This window comes from Triturus cristatus, chromosome 10 (genome assembly GCF_964204655.1).
Source record: "Triturus cristatus chromosome 10, aTriCri1.1, whole genome shotgun sequence".
NCBI classification, from domain to species: domain Eukaryota; kingdom Metazoa; phylum Chordata; class Amphibia; order Caudata; family Salamandridae; genus Triturus; species Triturus cristatus.
The window spans coordinates 1143625480-1143649548 of record NC_140593.1 but is presented as its reverse complement, the minus strand read 5'-3'; the positions used below and the strand labels follow the sequence as shown (position 1 = coordinate 1143649548).

At 48.3% G+C, this 24069-nt stretch overlaps 1 protein-coding gene across 1 annotated transcript in view; it reads right to left on the bottom strand.

The window, feature by feature from the left end:
- LOC146796776 (UNC93-like protein MFSD11) overlaps positions 1–24069 on the bottom strand; it is a 90295-nt gene that overhangs the window by 44703 nt on the left and 21523 nt on the right. The window contains exons 6-7 of the mRNA XM_085629493.1: positions 2061–2140; positions 545–641 (exon numbers count right to left, since the gene is read on the bottom strand). Of these exons, the coding sequence (XP_085485619.1) occupies positions 545–641; positions 2061–2140 (177 nt within the window). The remainder of the gene's footprint in view (positions 1–544; positions 642–2060; positions 2141–24069) is intronic.

Here is a 24069-nt window from a genome sequence, read left to right as displayed (position 1 = left end):
TCTCTGTGTCTGTTGTGTGTGGAATATATATGCCTGGAGGCTAGTAATAAAAGTGGAAGGGTTTACCTGGGATGTGAGTTGTGGAAGTGAAGGTATGCGATGTGTACCTCATCTGGTAACAACTGAGCATGGAACAAATGAGGTATGTGCATGTGGTGATAGTGATGGCAGCAGATAGTTGTACCAGTGGTGTGACTGGCCAAAGGTATGAGTGCGGGTGGCAGAAGTAATGGACTGAGTCCAGGGTGTACGCACTGGAATTGAAGTGTGCCTGGGTGTGAATGACATAAGTGTTCCTGCAGTCTGAGAGACAGAGGTGATGAGATGAGTGTGGGATGCCTCACCTGATTGATAGGCAATAGTTTACCTGAAAGTTTTCCCTTTGGTGTGGGTGGTTATCTGGACCTTACCAAGCACTACAGGGAATTAATAACTAGGATCATTCTTCATACTGTCGTCCTGAGAAGCCCCTTGATTCTCTTCTTGAAATGTGGGATACAAATTACAGCAGTTGTGTGTTGACTTTGAATGAAAATGAAATTACCTGCACTGCAGCAATGCCCAGAAGATGCCTGTGTTTTTGTGGATATTGTAGGAACTTGAGTTTGCGGTGAGGAAAAGACCTTGAGCCGTCCAGAGAACTATGAAAACGAAAGAATATTACAAAAACTGAAACATTTTTCCCCTGCCATGCACCACTCTCTGCAGTTAATACTGACACAAGCTGCTTTCGTGCCACAGCCGTGCTTGCATTGTGTGACCATCACAAGCAAACTCACACAATCTAGTGCTGTGCCACACTCGCCCTGCCTGCTACTGCATGCTCACACAGTCCGCATTGTGGCCGCACTGACTGCATCTGACTTAGACAAACACTGCTGCTGTACAGGGCCACACTGCCAGCATCCGGGGAATACTCAGACTGTCTGGTGTGCACACTCCCTCACTCTGCCTGTTGCTGCACTACATGCACACTCTACTATGTGTGCCAGACTCACTCTGCTTGATAATATGAATGCTGACATTGCATGCTTAAAAAACCCAAACTGCCTGTTGTTGAGTGACACCTATACTGTTTGCTACCTACTGACACTGACTGCTGCTTTCCACGTTGATGTGTGCTGCGGTACAACCACATCTATGTACGCTGTGATGCCACATTCACACTGTCAGCTGGTCCCCCTAAGACCGCATGTTGCACATTGCTGCTGCGTGCTGCGGTACAACCATATCCATGTATGTTGTGATGCCATAGTCATACTGTCTGCTGGTCCCCCTAAGACCACATGCTCCACATTGATGTAAGCTGTGATGCCACATTCACACTGTCTGCTGGTCCCTCTAAGACCGCATGTTCCATATTGCTGCTGTGTCCTATGGTACCACCACATCCATGTATGCTTTGATGCCACATTCACACTTGCTGCTGGTCCCCCTAAGACTGCATGTTCCACATTGCTGCTGTGTGCTGTGGTACCACCACATCCATGTACGCTGTGATGCCACATTCACACTGTCGGCTGGTCCCTCCAAGACCCCATGTTCCACATTGCTGCTGTGCCAGTTTTACAATGCAGGATGTTTTGCCACATTCACAGTGCATTCCATGTTACAATGGATGATGCTAGGGTCTGCTCTCACACTTCCGTACTCTGTACCACCTCACTAATTGTGCTCTTGTTTTAATCCCATCCCTACCCATGCCTCACTCTCACCCTTGGAATATTAAAAAGATAAAAAATCAGAAATTGTTTACTGGGTTGCTGAGAGCTGCAAGTAAAACTATCATTATTCTTAAATCAAATAAAAATCCTAGAATATAATGGTTCTAAAAGGTCTCCCAAATTTGGACAAAAAAACAACAGATCACTGGGGGAAAAAAAACCAGCTAAGTTCAAAGATGTACAAAAAGTATTTAACTAGTCAACTGGCCTGACCTATAATCTTCCCATGGATGCATTCATCTGGAGTGCGCTCAATGTCCAATTAGCCATTTTGATTATTGAGTCAGTTTCTAGTAATTGCCATACAACTTGAGACACCAGGCAGTGTGAACTTACCGCCAGCGGCCACTCCCAGGAGCACTGAAGTAGGGTAAAATGACCAGTTCTTTGGGGTTGTGAGAGCAGCTGCGTATGCACTGTCAAGAGAAACAGAGATAAAGTATTAAAAACAAGACATGTATTCAAGCTAATCTCACCCACTACCCCAAGGGCAAAACATAAACAATCAGGAAGACACCTTGTTTGCATCCTGAGGCATTGAATCCACAGCCAACGAAAGCCAGGGAAATAATCAGAAAACACCCAAATTACATTGTCAGATCGCTCCCCTTCATAGACGAGTCCGAAGAGAAAGACTTATAAAAATACCTGCAGCCTTTTCAGGTATCACAACTGTCCCCAACATGACCAGCAATTAGAAAACAAGTGCCCTGCAAGCTAAGGTACGCACTCCCCACCAACAGAAGCAGAACACAGCAAGAAAGATGTCTACTTTTCACCCAGATCAATTCAATCTTAACCAAAGTGTCCAATTGAGAGCATCACAAAGATATGATGGAAAAGCCTCCCACGCTCTTGTGGCATGCTTCATCATAGGCAATTCCATCCCACCTTGGTTAGATAATATTGTCAATGTGGTCTCAACCTCCAAAGGGGGTAGATCTTAGAGAATGTTTTGTTCTGGGTAGTAGGGCCATCTAGATTAAGTAATAAAGCTACCTTGGTGTAAACCCTATAGATATCTCTTTATTAGAGGGTATACTGGGCAGGATTAAAAAACTGGGTGGATGAGACAAGGAATTATGTCTCCTTCATTATTTTTGCCAACATGTTTAGGCCCTTCTAACAGCCCAAAAAGGGTTGTGAGCCTTCCTCAGGGATAACAGGATCCCTATATTATTGAGGTAGTAGTCCTTCTGGTCACCTATTTGCACCCTCCATGTGCCGGTCCAAGAAGAATGCAAAGAGGTGACCAGAGGAACCACTATCTTAACAAATGTGTAACTGTTGGATTGCCCCCCTCTGGTGAGACCAGTGGAGCCAGCGTGGCCTGTAGATTAGGATGGCTTTCTCACCTTGGAAGAGGACAGAAAGACCATTTCTTTCCTTCAACACAGACTGAGTTCGAAGTCCGCCCTCCCTTCTGCCTCCCCCTTGGAGGATAGGATACTCGACAGCCATTTGCCCGAAAAAGCCATCTCCTTGATATACAAAAAACGAAACAAGGAAGACCCACTCCAATCGCTCAAGGAGAAATGGGTAAGGGACGGCCTTGAGCTAGATGAGGAAGACTGGCAAGACGCAGTCTCCTCCCCGAGGGAGGAGGCAATCCAAGCTTGACTATGATTGGTACAACTCAAAATTCTCCACAGGGTATACATAACTGGTCCAAGATTGATCCGCATGGGAAGAGCTGATAGTGGGGAGTGCAGACTTAGATGTGGGAAAGATGGCACTTTCATCCATATTCTATGGGAGTGTGAACACATACAAACCTACTGGCATGCCATACACCACACACTCAGTGAGGTTCTTACGATTGACCTGCACCCGGAGGCACGTAGATGTCTATTGAACATTTGGGCACCGACAGACCTCACCTCCTACATTAAGCAATGGGAAACATTAGCAGTAATGATCGCATAAAGGAATATAGCACAATACTGGGGAGCCCATCAACCACCTAGGATAGAAAAGTGGAGGGAAGATCTGGACTGGTGCATGTTCCAAGAAAAGACAATCTATACAGCTAGAGGGTGTCCCAGGAAATGGAACGGGGTCTGGGGGCCTTGGAACTCATACAGGGGAGACATTTGCACTCCAGCGGCACCATTGAATGAAGATGAAAATCTTACACCCCTCTAAGTGTTGTATATTGTACACTGTGTTTTGACTCTCTGTGACTCAGTATGGATGATTGAAAAGTACACTGTCTCCTAATCATGTCTCAATATGGCTTGTTGTGTCGATACCGTTTAATAAAAAGATTTTTTTTTAAAACACAGACTGAGTTAGGACTTTGCCACGACACAGAAAAGTAAGTATGTCAGCGATGAAGACTACTCTGTGTCCATGGCTAACATACTCATCCAATGGCCTGACAGAGTAAGAGCGATGAGAGGTTTGGCTATTCAACCACCCACCTGATTTTCAGGTGGTGGTCCTGTTACCAGTTTTCACTGTCAGTCACTGTTGGGTAAAACCTGGCAGTGAGGGGCAGAGCAAACTGCAAAATGATCCCCACACCACAGGAGACAACACCACAGAGAATTATTAGTTTTTGCATTTTCAACAACAAAATGACGCTTTGGCATTTTGTTTCTGAAAATTCAAAAATATGTTAAAAGTTTGACCGCCGGTACCATCATGTTGATGGTGCAGTCCGTCAAACTTGTAATACACTGCAGAATCCGCCATGACAGAGAATCCTGAAAATGTTGAGATGTCTGCTGTGCTGGTGGGCATCTCTAACTTTTGTGGGTGGAGGACCCTCGGTTTGGCAAGAGTAAAGTACTCTGCAATAGCAATGGTTTAACCTCTGTTCGACAAACGCTAAATCAGGCCCATAATTGTTGCACTTTTCACAGATGTTTTAGGTCTGTCAGAACTTTGTTGCTCTTCCTGCATCATTGTACGATTATTTTCAAGGTAGTGTGCTTTTATTCCTATTCACAGTCCATAATTTCTGCACATTAAATACCGTATTACTTTTTACAGCATTGCTGGTATATGCTTTTTAGGTCTCGCCTAGCGAAAGCAGCACATGCGCTGTTCTCGCTATTGCGAGTACCTTTTGGAATCGATTCTGCCGAGGGCTTGCATGCACGTGTCTGCATGGACAAACATGGCTGCTCTTACCATTTGTCCATAGCAAACAGCATGCGCGTGTCCATAGTCCGTAGGGACTGTGGACAGCCCAACGCCATTTTGCAGTTTGCATTTTGGTGTCCTAGCAACGAAAATTGCTGTTATTTATTCATTCTTAACCGGCACATTTCTTAAAAATGCCGCTTACACTGAGTTTGAATTTATTTTGTTGAAAAGCGCGCCGTGTAATTTGGTGCGCATTTTTGTGTGTTTTTGTTGTTAACAAGGCTGCTTTCAGTACGCAGCTTGCCAGGGTTTGATGACTTTGAAAGTATGCAGCTTGCTGGGGTTTGAAGAGTTTGGAAGTACGCAGCTTGCCGCATTTTGGTGTTATAGCAATGGAAATGCCGTTTCCTGTACGGAGCTTGTCGTAGTTTGATGTATTTATTTTGTTGAAACGCGCACTGTGTAACTTGGCATTGGCATACTACTCACTCTCTACTACTCACTCTCTACCCCTCTACTACTCTCTACTACTCTACCTCTCTACCCCTCTACTACCCCTCTACTACTCTACCCCTCGACCCCACCCCTCTACTACCCCTCTAATACCCCTCTACCCCTCTACTATCTCTCTACACCTCTAACCCTCTACTACCCCTCTACCCCTCTACTACCCTACTACCCCTCTACCCCTCTACTACCCTACTACCCCACTACCCCACTACCCATATACTACCCCACTACCCTAACCCTACTACCCCACTACCCTACTACCCTACTATCCTACTACCCCACTACCCTACTACCCTTCTAACCCTCTACTACCCTTCTACCCCACCCATCTACTACCCCTCTACCCTACTTCCCCTCGACTACCCTACTACCCCTCTACTACCCTACTACCCCTCTACCTCACTACCCCTCTACTACCCCACTACCCCTCTACTAACTCTCTACTACCCTACTACCCCACTACCCCACTAACCCTCTACTACCGCACTACCCCCCTACAACCCTACTACCCCACTACCTTACTACACCTCTACACTACTACCCATCTACCCCACCCCTCTACTACCCCTCTACCTTACTACCCTACTACCCCTCTACTACCCCACTACCATACTACCCCTCTACTACTCCACAACCCCTCTACTACCCCACTACCCCTCTATTACCCCTCTACACATCTACTACCCGACTACCCTACTACCCCTCTACTACCCCACTACCCTACTACCCTACTACCCCTCTATTACCCCACTGCCCTACTACCCTACTACCCCTCTACTACTCCACAACCCTACAACCCATCTACTACCCCACTACCCTACTACCCCTCTACTACCCCACTACCCCTCTACTACCCCACTACCCTACGACCCTTCTACCACCCCACTACCCCTCTACTACCCCACTACCCCACCACCCCTCTACAACCCCACTACCCCCTACCAACCCCCTACTACCCTACTACCCCACTACCCCACTACTCCTCAACCCCTTCACCCTACCACCCCTCTACCCCTCTACCCCACCCCTCTACTACCCCTCTACCCTACTATCCCACTACCCCCTACCCTACTACCCCTCTACTACCCCACTACCCTACAACCCCACTATCCTACTACCCCTCTACTACCCCACTACCCTTCTACTACCCCACTACCCCTTTACTACCACTCTACAACCCTACTACCCCTCTACTACCCCACTACCCTACTACCCTACTACCACTCTATTACCCCACTGCCCTACTACCCCTCTACTACCCCACTACCTTACTACCCCTCTACTACCCCACAACCCTACTACCCCTCTACTACCCCACTACCCTACTACCCCTCTACTGCCATACTACCCCTCTACTACCCCACTACCCTACTACCCCTCTACTACCCCTCTACTACCCAACTACCCATCTACTACCCCACTACCCCACTACCCCTCTACTACCCCACTACCCTACTACCCCACTACCCCCTACTACTCCACTACCCTACTACCCCACTACCCCACTACCGCCCCACTACCCTACTACCCCACTGCCTACTACCCCACTAACCTACTACACCACTACCCTACTACCCCCTACTACTACCCCACTACTACCCCACTACCCTACTACCCCCTACTACTCTACTACCCTACTACCTCTCTACTACCCCACTACCTTACTACCCCTCTACTACCGCACCCCTCTACTATCCCACTACCCTACTACCCCACTACCATACTATCCCTCTACTACCCCACTACCCCTCTACTACCCCACTACCCTACTACCCCACTACCCTACTATCCCTCTACTACCCCACTACCCCTCTACAACCCCACTACCCTACTACCCCTCTACTATCCCACTACCCCTCTACTACCCTACTACCCCACTACCCCTCTACTACCCCACTACCCCTACTACCCCTCTACTACTCCACTACCCCTCTACTCGTCTACTACCCCTCTTCTACCCTACTACCCAAATACCCCTCTACTACCCCAAGACCCCTCTACTACCCCAATACCCCAATACCCCTCTACTACCCCAATACCCCACTACCCCTCTACTACCCCTCTACTACCCCACTACCCCTCTACTACCCCACTACCCCTCTACTACCCAACCCCTCTACTACCCAACTACCATCCTACCCCACTACCCTACTACCCCTCTACTACCCCACTACCCCTCTACCACCCTACTACCCTACTACCCTCTACTACCCTACTACCCCACGACCCCTCTACTAGAAGTGTGGCTCAATGATTAGAGCGGCAGACCCTGATGCAGAGGTCTAGCCCGGGACCAGGGTTCAATTCACCGCCTCGGCGGGTCTTGGGCTCAAAAATTCCACGGACCTGATAATTCTTGCCTCGGTGCCATTCCAATCATGGAGTCCCACTCTGCAACTCTGGGCAATAGCTTGCTTAATCTCCACAACGGCCCCCACAACGCTAAGGATGCCTGGCCTCCACCTTGGGGGTGCCCAGGAGTGGACGCCTCACAGGGAAAGTCAGGATGGGTTCCACAGCGGTATTCGTACAAGCGCCTTGAGACCCTTGCGGGTGAGTTGTGTGCTATACAAGTATCAATTTACATCACATTACATTATCCCTCTACTACCCCTCTACTACCCCACTACCCCTCTACTATCCCTCTACTACCCCTCTACTACCCCAATAGCCCTCTACTACCCCAATACCCCAATACCCCTCTACTACCCCACTACTACCCCTCTACCCCACCCCACCCCTCTACTACCCCTCTATTCTCTACCCCTCTCTACCCCTCTTTTCCTCTACCCCAACCCTCTACTACCCCTCTACCCTACTACCCCTCTACTAACCCACTACCCTACTACCCCTCTACTACCCAACTACCCTACTACCCTACTACCCCACTACCCTAGTACCCCTCTACTACCCCACTACCCCACGACCCTCTACTACCGTACTACCCTCTACTACCCCACTACCCCCTAGTACTCCACTACCCCACTACCACCTACTACCCTACTACCACACTACCCTACTACCCCTCTACCCCTCTACTACCCCTCTACCCTCTACCCCTCTACCCCACCCCTCTACTACCCCTCTACCCTACTACCCCTCTACTACCCCACTACCCTACTACCCTACTACCCCTCTACTACCCTTCTACACTAATACCCCTCTACTACCCTACTACCCCTCTACTACCCCACTGCCCTACTATCCTACTACCCCTCTACTACCCTACTATCCCTCTACTACAGCACTACCCCACTACCCCACTACCCCACTACCCTACTACCCCACTACCCCACTACCCTACTACCCCACTAACCTACTACCCCTCTACTACCCCACTACCTAACTACCCTACTATCCCTCTACATCACCACTACCCTACTTCCCCTCCATTACCCCACTACCCCACTACCCTCTACTACCCGTCTACTACCCTACTACCCCACTACCCCTCTACTACCCCACTACCCTACTACCCCTCTACTACCCTTCTACACTAATACCCCTCTACTACCCTACTACCCCTCTACTACCCCACTACCTAACTACCCTACTATCCCTCTACGACACCACTACCCTACTTCCCCTCCATTACCCCACTACCCCACTACCCCTCTACTACCCGTCTACTACCCTACTACCCCACTACCCCTCTACTACCCCACTACCCTACTACCCTACTACCCCTCTAATACCCTTCTACACTAATAGCCCTCTACTACCCTACTACCCCTCTTCTACCCCACTGCCCTACTATCCTACTACCACTCTACTACCCCACTGTCCTACTATCCTACTACCCCTCTACTACCCCACTACCCTACGACCCTTCTACCACCCCACTACCCCTCTACTACCCCACTAACCCACCACCCCTCTACAACCCCACTACCCCCCTACCAACCCCCTACTACCCTACTACCCCACTACTCCTCAACCCCTTCACCCTACTACCCCTCTACCCCACCCCTCTACTACCCCTCTACCCTACTATCCCACTACCCCCTACCCTACTACCCCTCTACTACCCCACTACCCTACAACCCCACTATCCTACTACCCCTCTACTACCCTTCTACTACCCCACTACCCCTTTACTACCCCTCTACTACCCCACTACCCTACTACCACTCTATTACCCTACTACCCTACTACCACTCTATTACCCCACTGCCCTACTACCCCACTACCCTACTACCCCTCTACTACCCAACTACCCTACTACCCCACTACCCTAGTACCCCTCTACTACCCCACTACCCCTCTACGACCCCACTACCCTCTACTACCGTACTACCCTCTACTACCCCACTACCCCCTAGTACTCCACTACCCCACTACCACCTACTACCCTACTACCACACTACCCTACTACCCCTCTACCCCTCTACTACCCCTCTACCCTCTACCCCTCTACCCCACCCCTCTACTACCCCTCTACCCTACTACCCCTCTACTACCCCACTACCCTACTACCCTACTACCCCTCTACTACCCTTCTACACTAATACCCCTCTACTACCCTACTATCCCTCTACTACACCACTACCCCACTACCCTACTACCCCACTACCCCACTACCCCACTACCCTACTACCCCTCTACTACCCTACTACCCCTCTACTACCCCACTACCTAACTACCCTACTATCCCTCTACGACACCACTACCCTACTTCCCCTCCATTACCCCACTACCCCACTACCCCTCTACTACCCGTCTACTACCCTACTACCCCACTACCCCTCTACTACCCCACTACCCTACTACCCTACTACCCCTCTACTACCCTTCTACACTAATACCCCTTTACTACCCTACTACCCCTTTACTACCCCACTGCCCTACTATCCTACTACCACTCTACTACCCCACTGTCCTACTATCCTACTACCCCTCTACTACCCCACTACCCTATGACCCTTCTACCACCCCACTACCCCTCTACTACCCCACTAACCCACCACCCCTCTACAACCCCACTACCCCCCTACCAACCCCCTACTACCCTACTACCCCACTACCCCACTACTCCTCAACCCCTTCACCCTACTACCCCTCTACCCCACCCCTCTACTACCCCTCTACCCTACTATCCCACTACCCCCTACCCTACTACCCCTCTACAACCCCACTACCCTACAACCTCACTATCCTACTACCCCTCTACTACTCCACTACCCTTCTACTACCCCACTACCCCTTTACTACCCCTCTACTACCCCACTACCACTCTATTACCCTACTACCCTACTACCACTCTATTACCCCACTGCCCTACTACCCCTCTACTACCCCACTACCTTACTACCCCTCTACTACCCCACAACCCTACTACCCCTCTACTACCCCACTACCCTACTAACCCTCTACTGCCATACTACCCCTCTACTCCCCCACTACCCTACTACCCCTCTACTACCCAACTACCCATCTACTACCCCACTATGCCACTACCCCTCTACTATCCCACTACCCCCTACTACTCCACTACCCTACTACCCCACTACCCCACTACCCCCCTACTGCCCCACTACCCTACTACCCCACTGCCTACTACCCCCCTACTACCCCACTAACCTACTACACCACTACCCTACTACCCCCCTACTACTACCCCACTACTACCCCACTACCCTACTACCCCCTACTACTCTACTACCCTACTACCCCTCTACTACCCCACTACCTTAATACCCCTCTACTACCCCACCCCTCTACTATCCCACTACCCTACTACCCCACTACATTACTATCCCTCTACTACCCCACTACCCCTCTACTACCCCACTACCCTACTACCCCACTACCCTACTACTCTACTACCCTACTACCCCTCTACTACCCCACTACCTTACTACCCCTCTACTACCCCACTCCTCTACTATCCCACTACCCTACTACCCCACTACATTACTATCCCTCTACTACCCCACTACCCCTCTACTACCCCACTACCCTACTACCCCACTACCCTACTACCCCTCTACTACCCTACTACCCTACGACCCCTCTACTAGAAGTGTGGCTCAATGATTAGAGCGGCAGACCCTGATGCAGAGGTCTAGCCCGGGACCAGGGTTCAATTCCCCGCCTCGGCGGGTCTTGGGCTAAAAAATTCCACGGACCTGATAATTCTCGCCTCGGTGCCATTCCAATCATGGAGTCCCACTCTGCCACTCTGGGCAATAGCTTGCTTAATCTCCACAACGGCCCCCACAACGCTAAGGATGCCTGGCCTCCACCTTGGGGGTGCCCAGGAGTGGACACCTCACAGGGAAAGCCAGGATGGGTTCCACAGCGGTATTCGTACAAGCGCCTTGAGACCCTTGCGGGTGAGTAGTGTGCTATACAAGTATCAATTTACATCACATTACATTACCCCTCTACTACCCCTCTACTACCCCACTACCCCTCTACTACCCCTCTACTACCCCAATAGCCCTCTACTACCCCAATACCCCTCTACTACCCCACTACTACCCCTCTACCCCACCCTACCCCTCTATTCTATACCCCACTCTATCCCTCTTTTCCTCTACCCCAACCCTCTACTACCCCTTTACCCTACCACCCCTCTACTACCCCACTACCCTACTACCCCTCTACTACCCAACTACCCTACTACCCCACTACCCTAGTACCCCTCTACTACCCCACTACCCCTCTACTACCCCACTACCCTCTACTACCGTACTACCCTCTACTACCCCACTACCCCCTAGTACTCCACTACCCCACTACCACCTACTACCCTACTACCTCACTACCCTACTACCCCTCTACTACCCCTCTACCCTCTACCCCTCTACCCCACCCCTCTACTACCCCTCTACCCTACTACCCCTCTACTACCCCACTATCCTACTACCCCTCTACTACCCTTCTACACTAATACCCCTCTACTACCCTACTACCCCTCTACTACCCCACTGCCCTACTATCCTACTACCCCTCTACTACCCTACTATCCCTCTACTATGCCACTACCCCACTACCCTACTACCCCACTACCCCACTACCCTACTACCCCACTACCCCACTACCCTACTACCCCACTAACCTACTACCCCTCTACTACCCCACTACCTAACTACCCTATCCCTCTACGACACCACTACCCTACTTCCCCTCCATTACCCCACTACCCCACTACCCCTCTACTACCCGTCTACTACCCTACTACCCCACTACCCCTCTACTACCCCCTTACTACCCCTCTCCTACCCCACTACCCCTCTATTACCCCACTACCCTGCTACTACCCCTCTACTACCCCTCTACTACCCCACTACCCCTCTACTAAGCCACTACCCTACTACCCCTCTACCCTACTACCCCACTACCCCATTACCCTACTGCCCCTCTACTACCCCACTACCCTACTACCCTACTACCCCTCTACTACCCCACTACCCCTCTACGACCCCAATACCCTACTACCCCTCTAATACACCACTACCCTACTACCCCTCTACTACCCCACTACCCTACTACCCCACTACCCCTCTACTACCCCTCTACTACCCCACTACACCACTACACCTCTACTACCCCACTACCCCACGACTATCTTACTACCCCACTACCCCTCTACTACCCCACTACCCCTCTACTACCCCTCTACTGCCCCACTACCCCACTACTACCCCTCTACTACCACTCTACTACCTCTCTACTACCCAAATACCCCACTACCCCTCTACTATCCCACTACCCCTCTAATACCCCAATGCCCCACTACCCCTCTACTACCCCTCTACCCCTCTACTACACCTCTACTACCCCTCTACTCCTCTACTACTTCACTACCCCTCTACTACCCCACTACCCTACTACCCCACTATCACCCCACTACCACCCCACTACCCCACTACCGCCCCACTACCCTACTACCCCACTACCCTCCTACTACCCCACTACCCTACTACCCCACTACCCTACTACCCCACTACCCTACTACCCCCTACTACTACCCCATTACTACCCTACTACCCCTCTAACACCCCACTACCCTACTACCCCTCTACTACCCCACTACCTTACTAACCCACTACCCTACTACCCCTCTGCTACTCCACTACCCCTATATTACCCCACTACCCTACTACCCCTCTACTACCCCACTACCCTACTACGCCTCTGCTACCCCTCTACTACCCCTCTACTACCCCACTACCCCTCTACTCCTCTACCACCCCTCTGCTACCCTCCTACCCCTCTACAACCCCTCTACTACCTCACTACCCCTCTACTACCCCAATACCACCCCAATACCCCAATACCCCTCTTCTACCCCAATACCCCTCTACTACCCCAATACCCCTCTACTACCCCAATACCCCACTACCCCTCTACTACCCCAATACCCAAATACCCCTCTACTACCCCAATACCCCACTACCCCTCTACAACCCCACTACCCCTCTACTACCCCTATACCCCACTACTACCCCAATACCCCTCTACTACCCCACTACTACCCCTCTACCCTGTCTACCCCCCTCTACCCCCCTCAACCCCCCTCTACCCCCTCTACCCCCTCTACTACCCCTCTACTACCCCTCTCGACCCCTCTCTACCCTCTCTACTCCTCTCTACGCGCACACATATGCACATATATATATGCATATTAATTTATATATATGTATGTGTATATACATACATACATATATAAACATATATATACATCTGCATATCTAGATAAATACAAATATAAATGCATGCATACATATTATGTACATGAAAGTTTGAAAAACACTAATAAAAGCAAAGCTAAAAAGCAACCTAATTACAAACAGAATTGCTTTAACTTAAACGAGGGCGAGGCCTATTGCATTTTCAATGCTTGTTAATCCATTCCTGTTACTGCGGGCGAGCTACTACCTCACCTTCTTAGACCACTTGCAGACACCATTATTATTATTATGGAGTTTTATATAGCGCAATCTTGACCCAAAGTTATCTGGTATCAGAGCGCTTTACATAGCACCAGTTGCGTTACATGAGGACCCATTCATTTTTGTTTGGCACGGAGAAAGTGATTTTGCCCAGAATCACAGGATGTTCAGGGTCATTGCCCAGACTCAAACCCGGTTCCCCAGATCTGAGGTCTACCGCCCCAGCCGTTAGGCCAACTCATCTCTATTGTCTTAAAAAGTTTTACTGATTTCAGTTGGGGTTTCTTGAACTTTGGGGTTCAGGCTGTTTTGAGATCTGTGTTTTTGATAGGAATGCTTGTGTGGTGTTTATTGTTTACTCAAAATATTAATCATTTCTACTTATTTATTTGGCTTTAATTAATAATTTAAATGTACTTAATTTTACCTCCACATAGTCCTTCTGATTAGGACATTTCCTGTTATCACACAGAGAGCACTGGGCCAATCCTTTAGCTGCATGTCGCCTCCCTGTGGAGTCTGCCTCGGCCTGAATTGGCGTGAGGGAGCCTGACTGAGGTCCCGATTTAGAATTTGGTGGACGGAGGATGAAACTTTTATGGCAAGTACTTTACTCTTGTCATACCGTGGGTCTTTTGCCATCCAAATTTAGAGATGTTCTTTGGCCCAGGAGACCTCTCTTAACCATGGCAGGAAACACTGTCATGACATGAACCAATCAATGTATTAAAGGTTTGATGAACTGCTCCGTCAACATCACAGTACCGTCCATCAAACACTTAAAATGTTTTTGCATTTTTAAAAACAAAATCCCGAAGCAGGATTTTTAGCTAGGTAGAAAACAAGTTTATTTAGACAGTTGTCCATGAAACATTCTAAAAACAAAAAAAACAGTTAAAATCAATGATTTTACCCCATCTTGGGTGCCCGATACCCCCTCCTACTACAGTTCATCATTAAAACTCTGTTTAACAGACCGTAAAAACCATGCAATTCCTATTGCCACATCAAAATAGCGCATTTGTGCTAACAGCTCCACAGCTTTCCTCCTTTGAACAGTTTCATATTTAAAAAAACAAAGATCTTAAGAAATTAATACGATTTGAGGGATAAAAAACACAATCTATAAGTATATGCAGTGGAGAGCATTTTACATGTCGGGGACAGGGGCATAGACCACTGTTATGCTGGACCCTGGCCCAGCATGGGCGGGATGAAGGGATTGGATTACATCCCACTCTAGCCCTTCGTGTTGCATTGTGCAGGCCAGAGTCTGGCAACTGCATCAAGTATGGGAAGACGGTGTCCTGGCCCTAGAGTAGAAATTGAGAAGCAAATAGATGGTTTCTTGCTCAAATAGGCCAGGTCATAAGTCTCAGTCACCAATACTGCAGACTCTTTCAATGCTTGTTTGCCTGGGAAGGGGGAGCAGGGTGTAATTGTACCACTATCTAAATTAAGGTTCTTGATAAAGATCAGTCTACTTCTTACTTCCTGTGCCCACCTTCTTTCACTACCTTGAATCTCACCCCAGCTGAGTTTAGAAACGTTAATCATCCTCCGAAAGGCTACTGAAATATCTTAGGGCCTGAGTGAAGGCCAACAGACTCCAGGAGCCCAGTTTGAACTTCTCATTATGGCCTGGACCATAGTACCTGGAGGGAGTGATAAGAGCTGCCCCTTCTAGTCGGTCCCACTCATAGGGGGGATCAAGGAAAAAGATCTCTCCTCTATACCGACCCAGCGGAGGTATCTTCCCTTCATAAGCCCTTAGTAGAGGAATATGAGATAGCCGCCCAAATTTACTGTTGAATCCAGACTAACAACTGGCCTGCAATAGTGCCTTCTGCTTATGTGTGCTCCAATTTAAGTTCCTCCTCTAAAACTCAAACCCAAATATTTATATTGGTCGACTTGCTCCAGCTCCTGTGTATCTAGATACAAGTTGAACCTTTTTACTTTTTCCCCCAAAACCAAAATCTTGGTCTTCTCCGGATTAATTTGATGCTGGTTCTACTTGCTATATATATTACTAGGGCATTTAATCTTCTCTGCAGGCTAATTGGGGTACAGTCCAATGATACCAGATCATCTGCATAAAGCAGAAAATCGATGTGCTGTTTCCCAACTTTCGGGGAGAAAGACTTTGATTGAGATATAAAGGTGGGAAGGTCGGCTAGAACTAGACTAAAGAGCAAGGGTGCTAGGACGCAGCCCTGCCGAAGGCCATTCCCACTGAAAATTCATTGAGATAGTTGAGCAGATTTATCTAACACCACGTGAGCCCAGTTGTCAGTGTGCAAGGATTGGATTACACTAAGGAGGTTTGAAGGGCGCCACCAGGCAGCAAGTTTTCCCCATAGAATGTCCCTGTTCGGAGAATCAAAGGCTGTCCTGAAGTCGACAAAACAACAGCACAGCCCTTGATTTACTTCCAGGGCCTTCTGGATAATGGCCCATAACGCAAAGCAATGATCAGTGGTGGAGTGGCCCTCCCAAAACCCCCCCTGCTCTATTGGGATTATGTTGGATTCGGTGGCCCAGTCTTCCAGCTTAGATAAAATTATTTTGGAGAAGACCTAGAAATAAGCCTATAACGTGTGGGGGTCTGACCCGTTCCCTTTTCTTAAAATGGGTGTTACTATAGACCCTTTCCATGATGAGGGGTGAAAGTCAGATGAAGCAATCCTACTGAACAAAGATGACTAAACCGTGGCCCACCAAACACTGTTTTTTTTTAATTATAATTGCGGGGATGTTATCGGGGCCTATGGCTCGGGAAAGCTTTATTCTCTCAATGACTGATCTTACCTCCTTTATTGAAAACAAGGTGAGAGGAGTTTTTGTCCAAGAGTTCCCTGGGTTCTAGCTGGAACAGAAAGGTCCACTATATAAATCTATCAAATAGGTAGCCCACTGATCTTCCGGTAGCCCTGTTAAGATCACTGGGCTCATTGACCTTCGCCCAGAACTTTTGCTGATCCTTGAAGAGGATAATTTCCTGTTTACAGTGGTAGAAGGAGGCTTTATTTGCCTTAACTAGGGATTTATATTGTAGCATAAGCTTAGCCAGCTCCTGGGAATCTACGATACCTACGTGTGGTCTGACGCTCCTGGCTCTCCATCTCACCAATCTCTTAAGCTCTTGATAAGCGGGATCAAACCAGCCCACTGGCGCGTGCACGTGTAGTCTCACGGATTTCACTTTCATGCCGCCGGTGACAAGCGCATCTGTTTTCACTCAGCCCAGACGCAAATACAAGGGGCTGAATGAAAACAGATGGCGAGCGTTTTTTGTCTCTTTGTGCTTCACGCTGTTGTGAAGACTTTTCTTATCTGCTTGTTTATTTAATAAGCAGTTAAGAAAAGTCTTCAGATCGCTGTGAAGCAGAGGAGAGGAATGGGAATATTTCGTTTTTAGGTCTCGGCTAGCGAAGGCTGCGCTTGCGCAGTCTCGCTCGCGAGACATAATGACTTGGAGAAGAGGGGCTTGAACCCGCCTCTCTTCTCCCCTCTTCTCCATTGGCTGGCCTCTTGAATGCTGGCCAGCCATTGGAGAAGAGGTCCGTCACTCCGAACAGGCCCCGTCCTTTTCGGATTCGGGGGCGTGTTTTTTTCAACTTTTCTAATTATCTCCTCCAGCCAATGGCAAGAGGAGAGAAAAGCAAAACACGCCCGAATCCGAAAATGCCGCTGCCTAGTGGCTGAATGAAAACAGATGGTGAGCTTTGTGCAAACACATTCCGAGTCTTTGATCTCCAACAGCACGCAGTCTCGCTTTCCTCCGAGCCGCTGCGGTGAGATCACCTCCTGCCCTGCTCCTCCCTCCCCCACCTACCCGAACTCTGCTGCCTCTCGGGCTCGGAACTAAAACCGTTCGTATTCACCCGACCCTTTAAAACCCTCTCCTCAGCCCAGATCGGGACATTCTCGTAGCTCACACCGGGCCAGTGCTGTTTGGGAAAGGCGGACCCCGGGGTATATGCAGGAGCTCATTTGTCTTCCTCTACTTGTCAGGCCCCACAGGACCTCTGTGCATTCTGCAATTGTAGCCTTAATTTTATAATGTAATGATAGGACTGCAAATCCCAGAGTGCACCGAAAAAACTGTTCTGAATGAGATATGCGCGCATGGACCTGAGAAAATCGAGAGATCTGCTGAGACGCCTTTGCATACCAGAAAATTTCGTTCCTCCGAATATTAAACGTCCCTCAGTACATAAATAGTTTCAGACGCGTTTGAAGTAAAGAGAGCAGCCTCACATTAGGTTCTGGAAGGCACGATCGCCCTCTCTTCCAGACATGCCCAAAACTACCGTCTCTTTGACGCATGCGTAGAGAAATTACAGCCTGGTGCGAGACGAAAACAGGATACACCACCAACCGGAAACTGTATATGTGCGCTTCGGACCTCAGTGAGTAATGTCTTTCCCTGGAGCATCATCACCCGTAATTCACTTTATAATTCAGACCCTACCAACAACAATAGGCCTTGTTTGGTATTCCAATACATAAAACTGGGAATTAAATTAATTATAGCTATTATTTTCGTAGAGCGGAGAATCGTAGTTAAGTCTTTGCAGTGTGAACGAGCTACGGGGCTGGAGTGTGATCAAAGCTGCCCGTGGGCACTGCCAGCATCTCTGCTACCCACTGAGGGGGTGGGCAGGGCTCGCTAACATGATACCCTAGCAGAGGAGGACCCCCGCCCCCCACCCCCACCCCCACTACCAAGAGAAAATAGATAACAGCGCTCTATTCCAAGACAAGACCGACAGCGTCTCTTGTGGAGAGGCAGAGATGGGCTGGGGAGGGTTCAGCCCTGATACCACCCGGTGACCTGCCCCCAGCCCCTCCTGCATGCCATCAGCATGCGCCACCCACACCCTCCTCCCCAGGAGAGCTGTAGGGGCTGCCGGCTGATCAAAGCACTGTAGGGAAAGGTCTGACAGCATCCCTGATGCGACGGGGAAAGTATGGCCCCCTCCTCACCCCACCCAGTTATGCTTAGGACATTACTATCCACCAACCCACCCCCTCAGATCTGGGCGACGCTGGAGTCTGATCAGAGCTATTTGTATGGGAGGGTCTCGGGCGCCACTACCGGTGCCACCAGGGTGGGATGGTGGGGCTGGGGTTGAGCTCTGACAAACCTTTCCAAGACAGCCTTAATTATCCTCCAACCCCTCCCACCCCCGTCTGCTGCTATCCACCTATGTGCACCTATGACCCCTGACAACGCACCACCATGCGCGCCGCTGCCTTTTAGCTAAGCATACATACATGCATACATACAACATGCATGATCTCCATGGTTTCACCCAGCAGAGTGCCTGTATCATAATATCCAGCCCCAGTCCCGCGAGGTTCGCCCTGACCCCCCTCCCCCCTCCTTTCATTCCTCCACCTTGCCCCCGGCCTGCATCAGACCTTATCCAGTGCCGGTTATTGCACCGCCCTCGGTGCTGCAGTCAACCCCCACCCACTCTTTGGCAGGAGAACATTGCAGTGGGCGAAGTGGCGCCTGTACTTTTGTTATATCTACTGGTGCACGGGGAATTGCAGCGAACGAAGGGGCGCACTCCCCCTTGTTATATTCTACTGGTACACTGAACATTGCAGTGGGCGAAGGGGCTCGTCACGGGGCATTGCAGTGGGTGAAGGGGCGCGTGCATTTGTATAGTTGTACTCGATTTTACTGGTGCACGGGGCATTGCAGTAGGAGAAGAGGCGCGTGCACTTCAGCTATGTTCTAATGGATCACGGGGTAGGGCTTCCCTCCTTCATTCCGCACTTGCTAAGGGCATCTGACGGTTTGTACAGCGCCTTCGACGCACACAGGGCCGGCTTTAGTGCTGGTGGTGCCATGTGCGACAATGCTTCAGCGCCCCCCCCCCCTCTTTCCTTCTTCCCTCTCTTTCTGTCTAGCAGTTCTTCTCTTACTGAAAACCTTGACTTCAAGATGGGGTTCTCACTCTCTTTCCTCTACTTTCTTTTATTTGCTCCCCTGTGAAATGGATCCAAAAAAGAAAATCATTTTTGTTGGAAATGTCGTATTTTAATTCTAAGGTGCAGCATCTGGAATAAAAGGTTAAAAATATGAAAAATAACTAAATAAAGTAAGACAGAGTGGTAGCAAACTGGCCAGATTGATTTTATTCACACCCAAACACATTAGCACCACTTTTACAGAGTTTGCCAGTGAAGCGCTATTTTTGTTTTCTTGTCTTTTTTTTCCCTGGGCTTGCATCTAGAACACCCTTCCGGGAGGTACTGCAAAGTGTGGATTGGAAAACCAAAATGTGTACTGCGGCTCTGCGTCCAGGGATGTGGTCTTTTTACCATACTGCTAATGTTTTGTAAGGATATCAGCAATGGACATTGAAATGGGACCATTCAAGGCCCCTTTCAGGCAAAAGCACTCACTGATTTCTGAATAGTGAATGTAAAAGCGTTAAGGTAACAATGTTGTTCCTGCTTGCATTTCACATGGTTTGCTAAATTTTGCATTCCCCTATGAGTGTTTGCTTTTTCCAGGATGATGTTACTTTTTTTTGTAGGCCGCATATTGCTCTTGCCAATTGCGTCATTTAAATTGAGCCTCATCCAGGTGTTTATAGCCGGTAGCAATTGGGTTGTAGTTGAAGGCAGTGTGAGTTTTTCTCAGTGGGACAGTATGGTGTTCAGTGGGGTAGATGATGTGGCCCTATGGCCAGAGCTGCTGAATTTGGAACTGTGTCCTCATGAATTGTGTGTGGGAGGCTCTATGTGTGTGTGTGTGGCTCTGTGTGGGTGGCTTTTTTTGTAGGTGGCTCTATGCGTGGGTGGCACTGTCTGTGTGTGGGTAACTGTGTGTGTAGGTGGCTCTGTGTGGATGGCTCTATTTGTGTGTGGGTTGCTCTATGTGAGTGGCTCTGTGTGGGTGGCTCTGTGTGTGTGAGTGGCTTTGTGTGTGTGGCTTTGTGTGTGGGTGCAAATGCAATAGGTCTCGCATTTGAGAGAGATTAAGCTATTGACATTGTAAATAACAATACCGTTTCTTTAAATGTTTTAAAAACAAAAACATAAACAAAAATAATGTAATTAGCAATGCCAATAGCTCTAACTTTAACAATGCCGAGACCATTGCATTGTAAATGCTTGTTACTACCTTTTGTGCGTGTTTTTTTTTCACAAAACACACGTTTATCTGGGCTGGTTAGATCCGGTTTTCAGGACTTCATTTAAGAAAAATAAAAACATGCCGGGACTGCACGTGTTTGTACATATGTGCATTTTTTTACCGCCACCTTACAGCAGATCGGAATACAGAATGCATTTTATCAAAAGTTAGCTTTAAAGAAACGTAATCGCGTGTAAGCGCTTTCAGAGCGGATCGCAATAGAAAATTTATTTAATTTAGTAAGCTTAAAGTGGTTGTTGTCCGATATAACTTAATGTAATTTTACCAATACGTAATTGGGTTTTGTTGTATTATACGTCCTTATACACCACCGCCCCTTCCCTCTGTGACCAGCTGCAAAGCTATGGCAATCGCGTGTTACGCTCTTTCATAACCGGGGCTCAGTCACATCTTAGCAGGCACATACCTCTCCTACGATCCATAATGTGCCCTTAAAAACCAAGCATTTGCAATGCAATAGGTCTCGCAGTTACACGAGTTAAAGCTATTGGCATTGTAAATGACAATGCCAATAGGCATTGTTATTTGCAATGTCAATAGCTCAAACTCGCGTAAATGCGAGACCTAATGCATTGCAAATGCTTGTTAGATTTTGAAGTTAGACTGTGTCTTACTGATGCGTCAGCAAATGAAAGCAGCGCCACTGCCACCTGCTGGCGTCGCCCTGCGCTGTTATTCCCTGAGGGCATCTTTCGAATTCGGACAGGTGCCTGCAAAATGTTTATTTCCAGGGTTTGCAAGCAGACACATTTTAAGGATCATGGGGACCTGGGCCAAACGTATTTTGGGGACCCCTCTTCGGAACAGCTATTAATTTTCGACCCAGTTTCAGGTCTTTCATGCCCTCTTTGGCCAGGTCACTGACAGTGCACAGGCGCACTCACAAATTCTGAATATGTTTACATTTAATATGGATGGATAATGATGTGTGTTTTCAACATTGTAACACCGCAGCAGTTCACTACTATTACTGCAAATAATCTCTGTGACACCCGCCACGTTCTCATATGCGAGGTCCGGCTTTGAATAAAAGAAACGTATTTATTGATGTTGCATGAAACATAAAAACATTTCTCTGCAGATGTCTGTAATAGACTCTCACACATAACCCACATTAAGAATATATGAAAGGAAAACGGTATTTAAAACAAAACACAACAAGCATTTGCAATGCCATAGGTCTCGCATCTACGCGAGTTTAAGCTATTAGAATTGTAAATGACAATGCCTTTTATTTATGTTTTATAAATCAAAATATAAATAAAAGGCATTGTCATTTACAATGCCATTAGCTCAAACTCGCGTAAATGCGAGACCTATTGCATTGCAAATGCTTGTTTTTTATTATAATTGCGGGGATGTTATCGGGGCCTATGGCTCGGGAAAGCTTTATTCTCTCAATGACTGATCTTACCTCCTTTATTGAAAACAAGGTGAGAGGAGTTGTTGTCCAAGAGTTCCCTGGGTTCTAGCTGGAACTGAAGGGTCCACTATATAAATCTATCAAATAGGTAGCCCACTGATCTTCCGGTAGCCCTGTTAAGATCACTGGGCTCATTGACCTTCGCCCAGAACTTTTGCTGATCCTTGAAGAGGATAATTTCCTGTTTACAGTGGTAGAAGGAGGCTTTATTTGCCTTAACTAGGGATTTATATTGTAGCATAAGCTTAGCTAGCTCCTGGGAATCTACGATACCTACGTGTGGTCTGACGCTCCTGGCTCTCCATCTCACCAATCTCTTAAGCTCTTGATAAGCGGGATCAAACCAGCCCCCCCCCACCCCTTAATGCGAGGATTACAAAACAACTTATGACCCCCACGCAATGCAAGTTGACTCTGATGGTGTGAGCATCAATTTGCAGTTTTCACTGCCACATACCATCAGGTTTTACACTGTACTGAGTGACAGTGAAAACTGATCATTCAACGGACCACCATAAATAGGACAGCTGACTGGAATCTTCTAATGCGCTTTATTTCGTCATGCCAAACGGGGAGTATGTCACCGACTGAGACTAAATAGTCTCAGTTGCTGACATACTTAAGGTTCACCTTTGCAACGGAGTACCCTCTCTGCCAAACTCTAACTCAGGCCCTTATTGCTGGCAGAGCCTAAACCAACCACCTCACTTACTAAAGGCATACTACAAACCTAGCCCACACATTGCCTTGTCTTTATCCAAGCTCAGGATCTGTTCTTGCACCATTACATCTTGTGAAGTGTTCCTACCACCCCCCCTTATTATATGATATTTTCATAGGAAAGCAAACACTGCATAGGAATCCCATTTGATTCTTGTTTACTGTAGGGCAGCAATCTAGGAGACAACTTCCTTAAGGGGAACTAATTTAAAGGGCGGGTCCCGTTGGGATGTTTTGTGGAAGGTAACCTCGAGATATTCTACTGGTTGATATCACGTGCAACATTCTTAATGCTGTCCTGGAAATTCATCTAAGACTCATTTAGCAATTTCTTAGAATTACATTTTCAATTATTCACATACAGTCCTCCAGTGAAAAACCTATAGTAGCATGCTAATATTCATATAAACTGACTCGGAAAAAAAAACCAAGCTTACACATAGGCTATATGTAACAGAATTTGAGATGGGGTTTAGATTGACTAAACTAGTCTATCTTTATGACGTGGTATGAGAA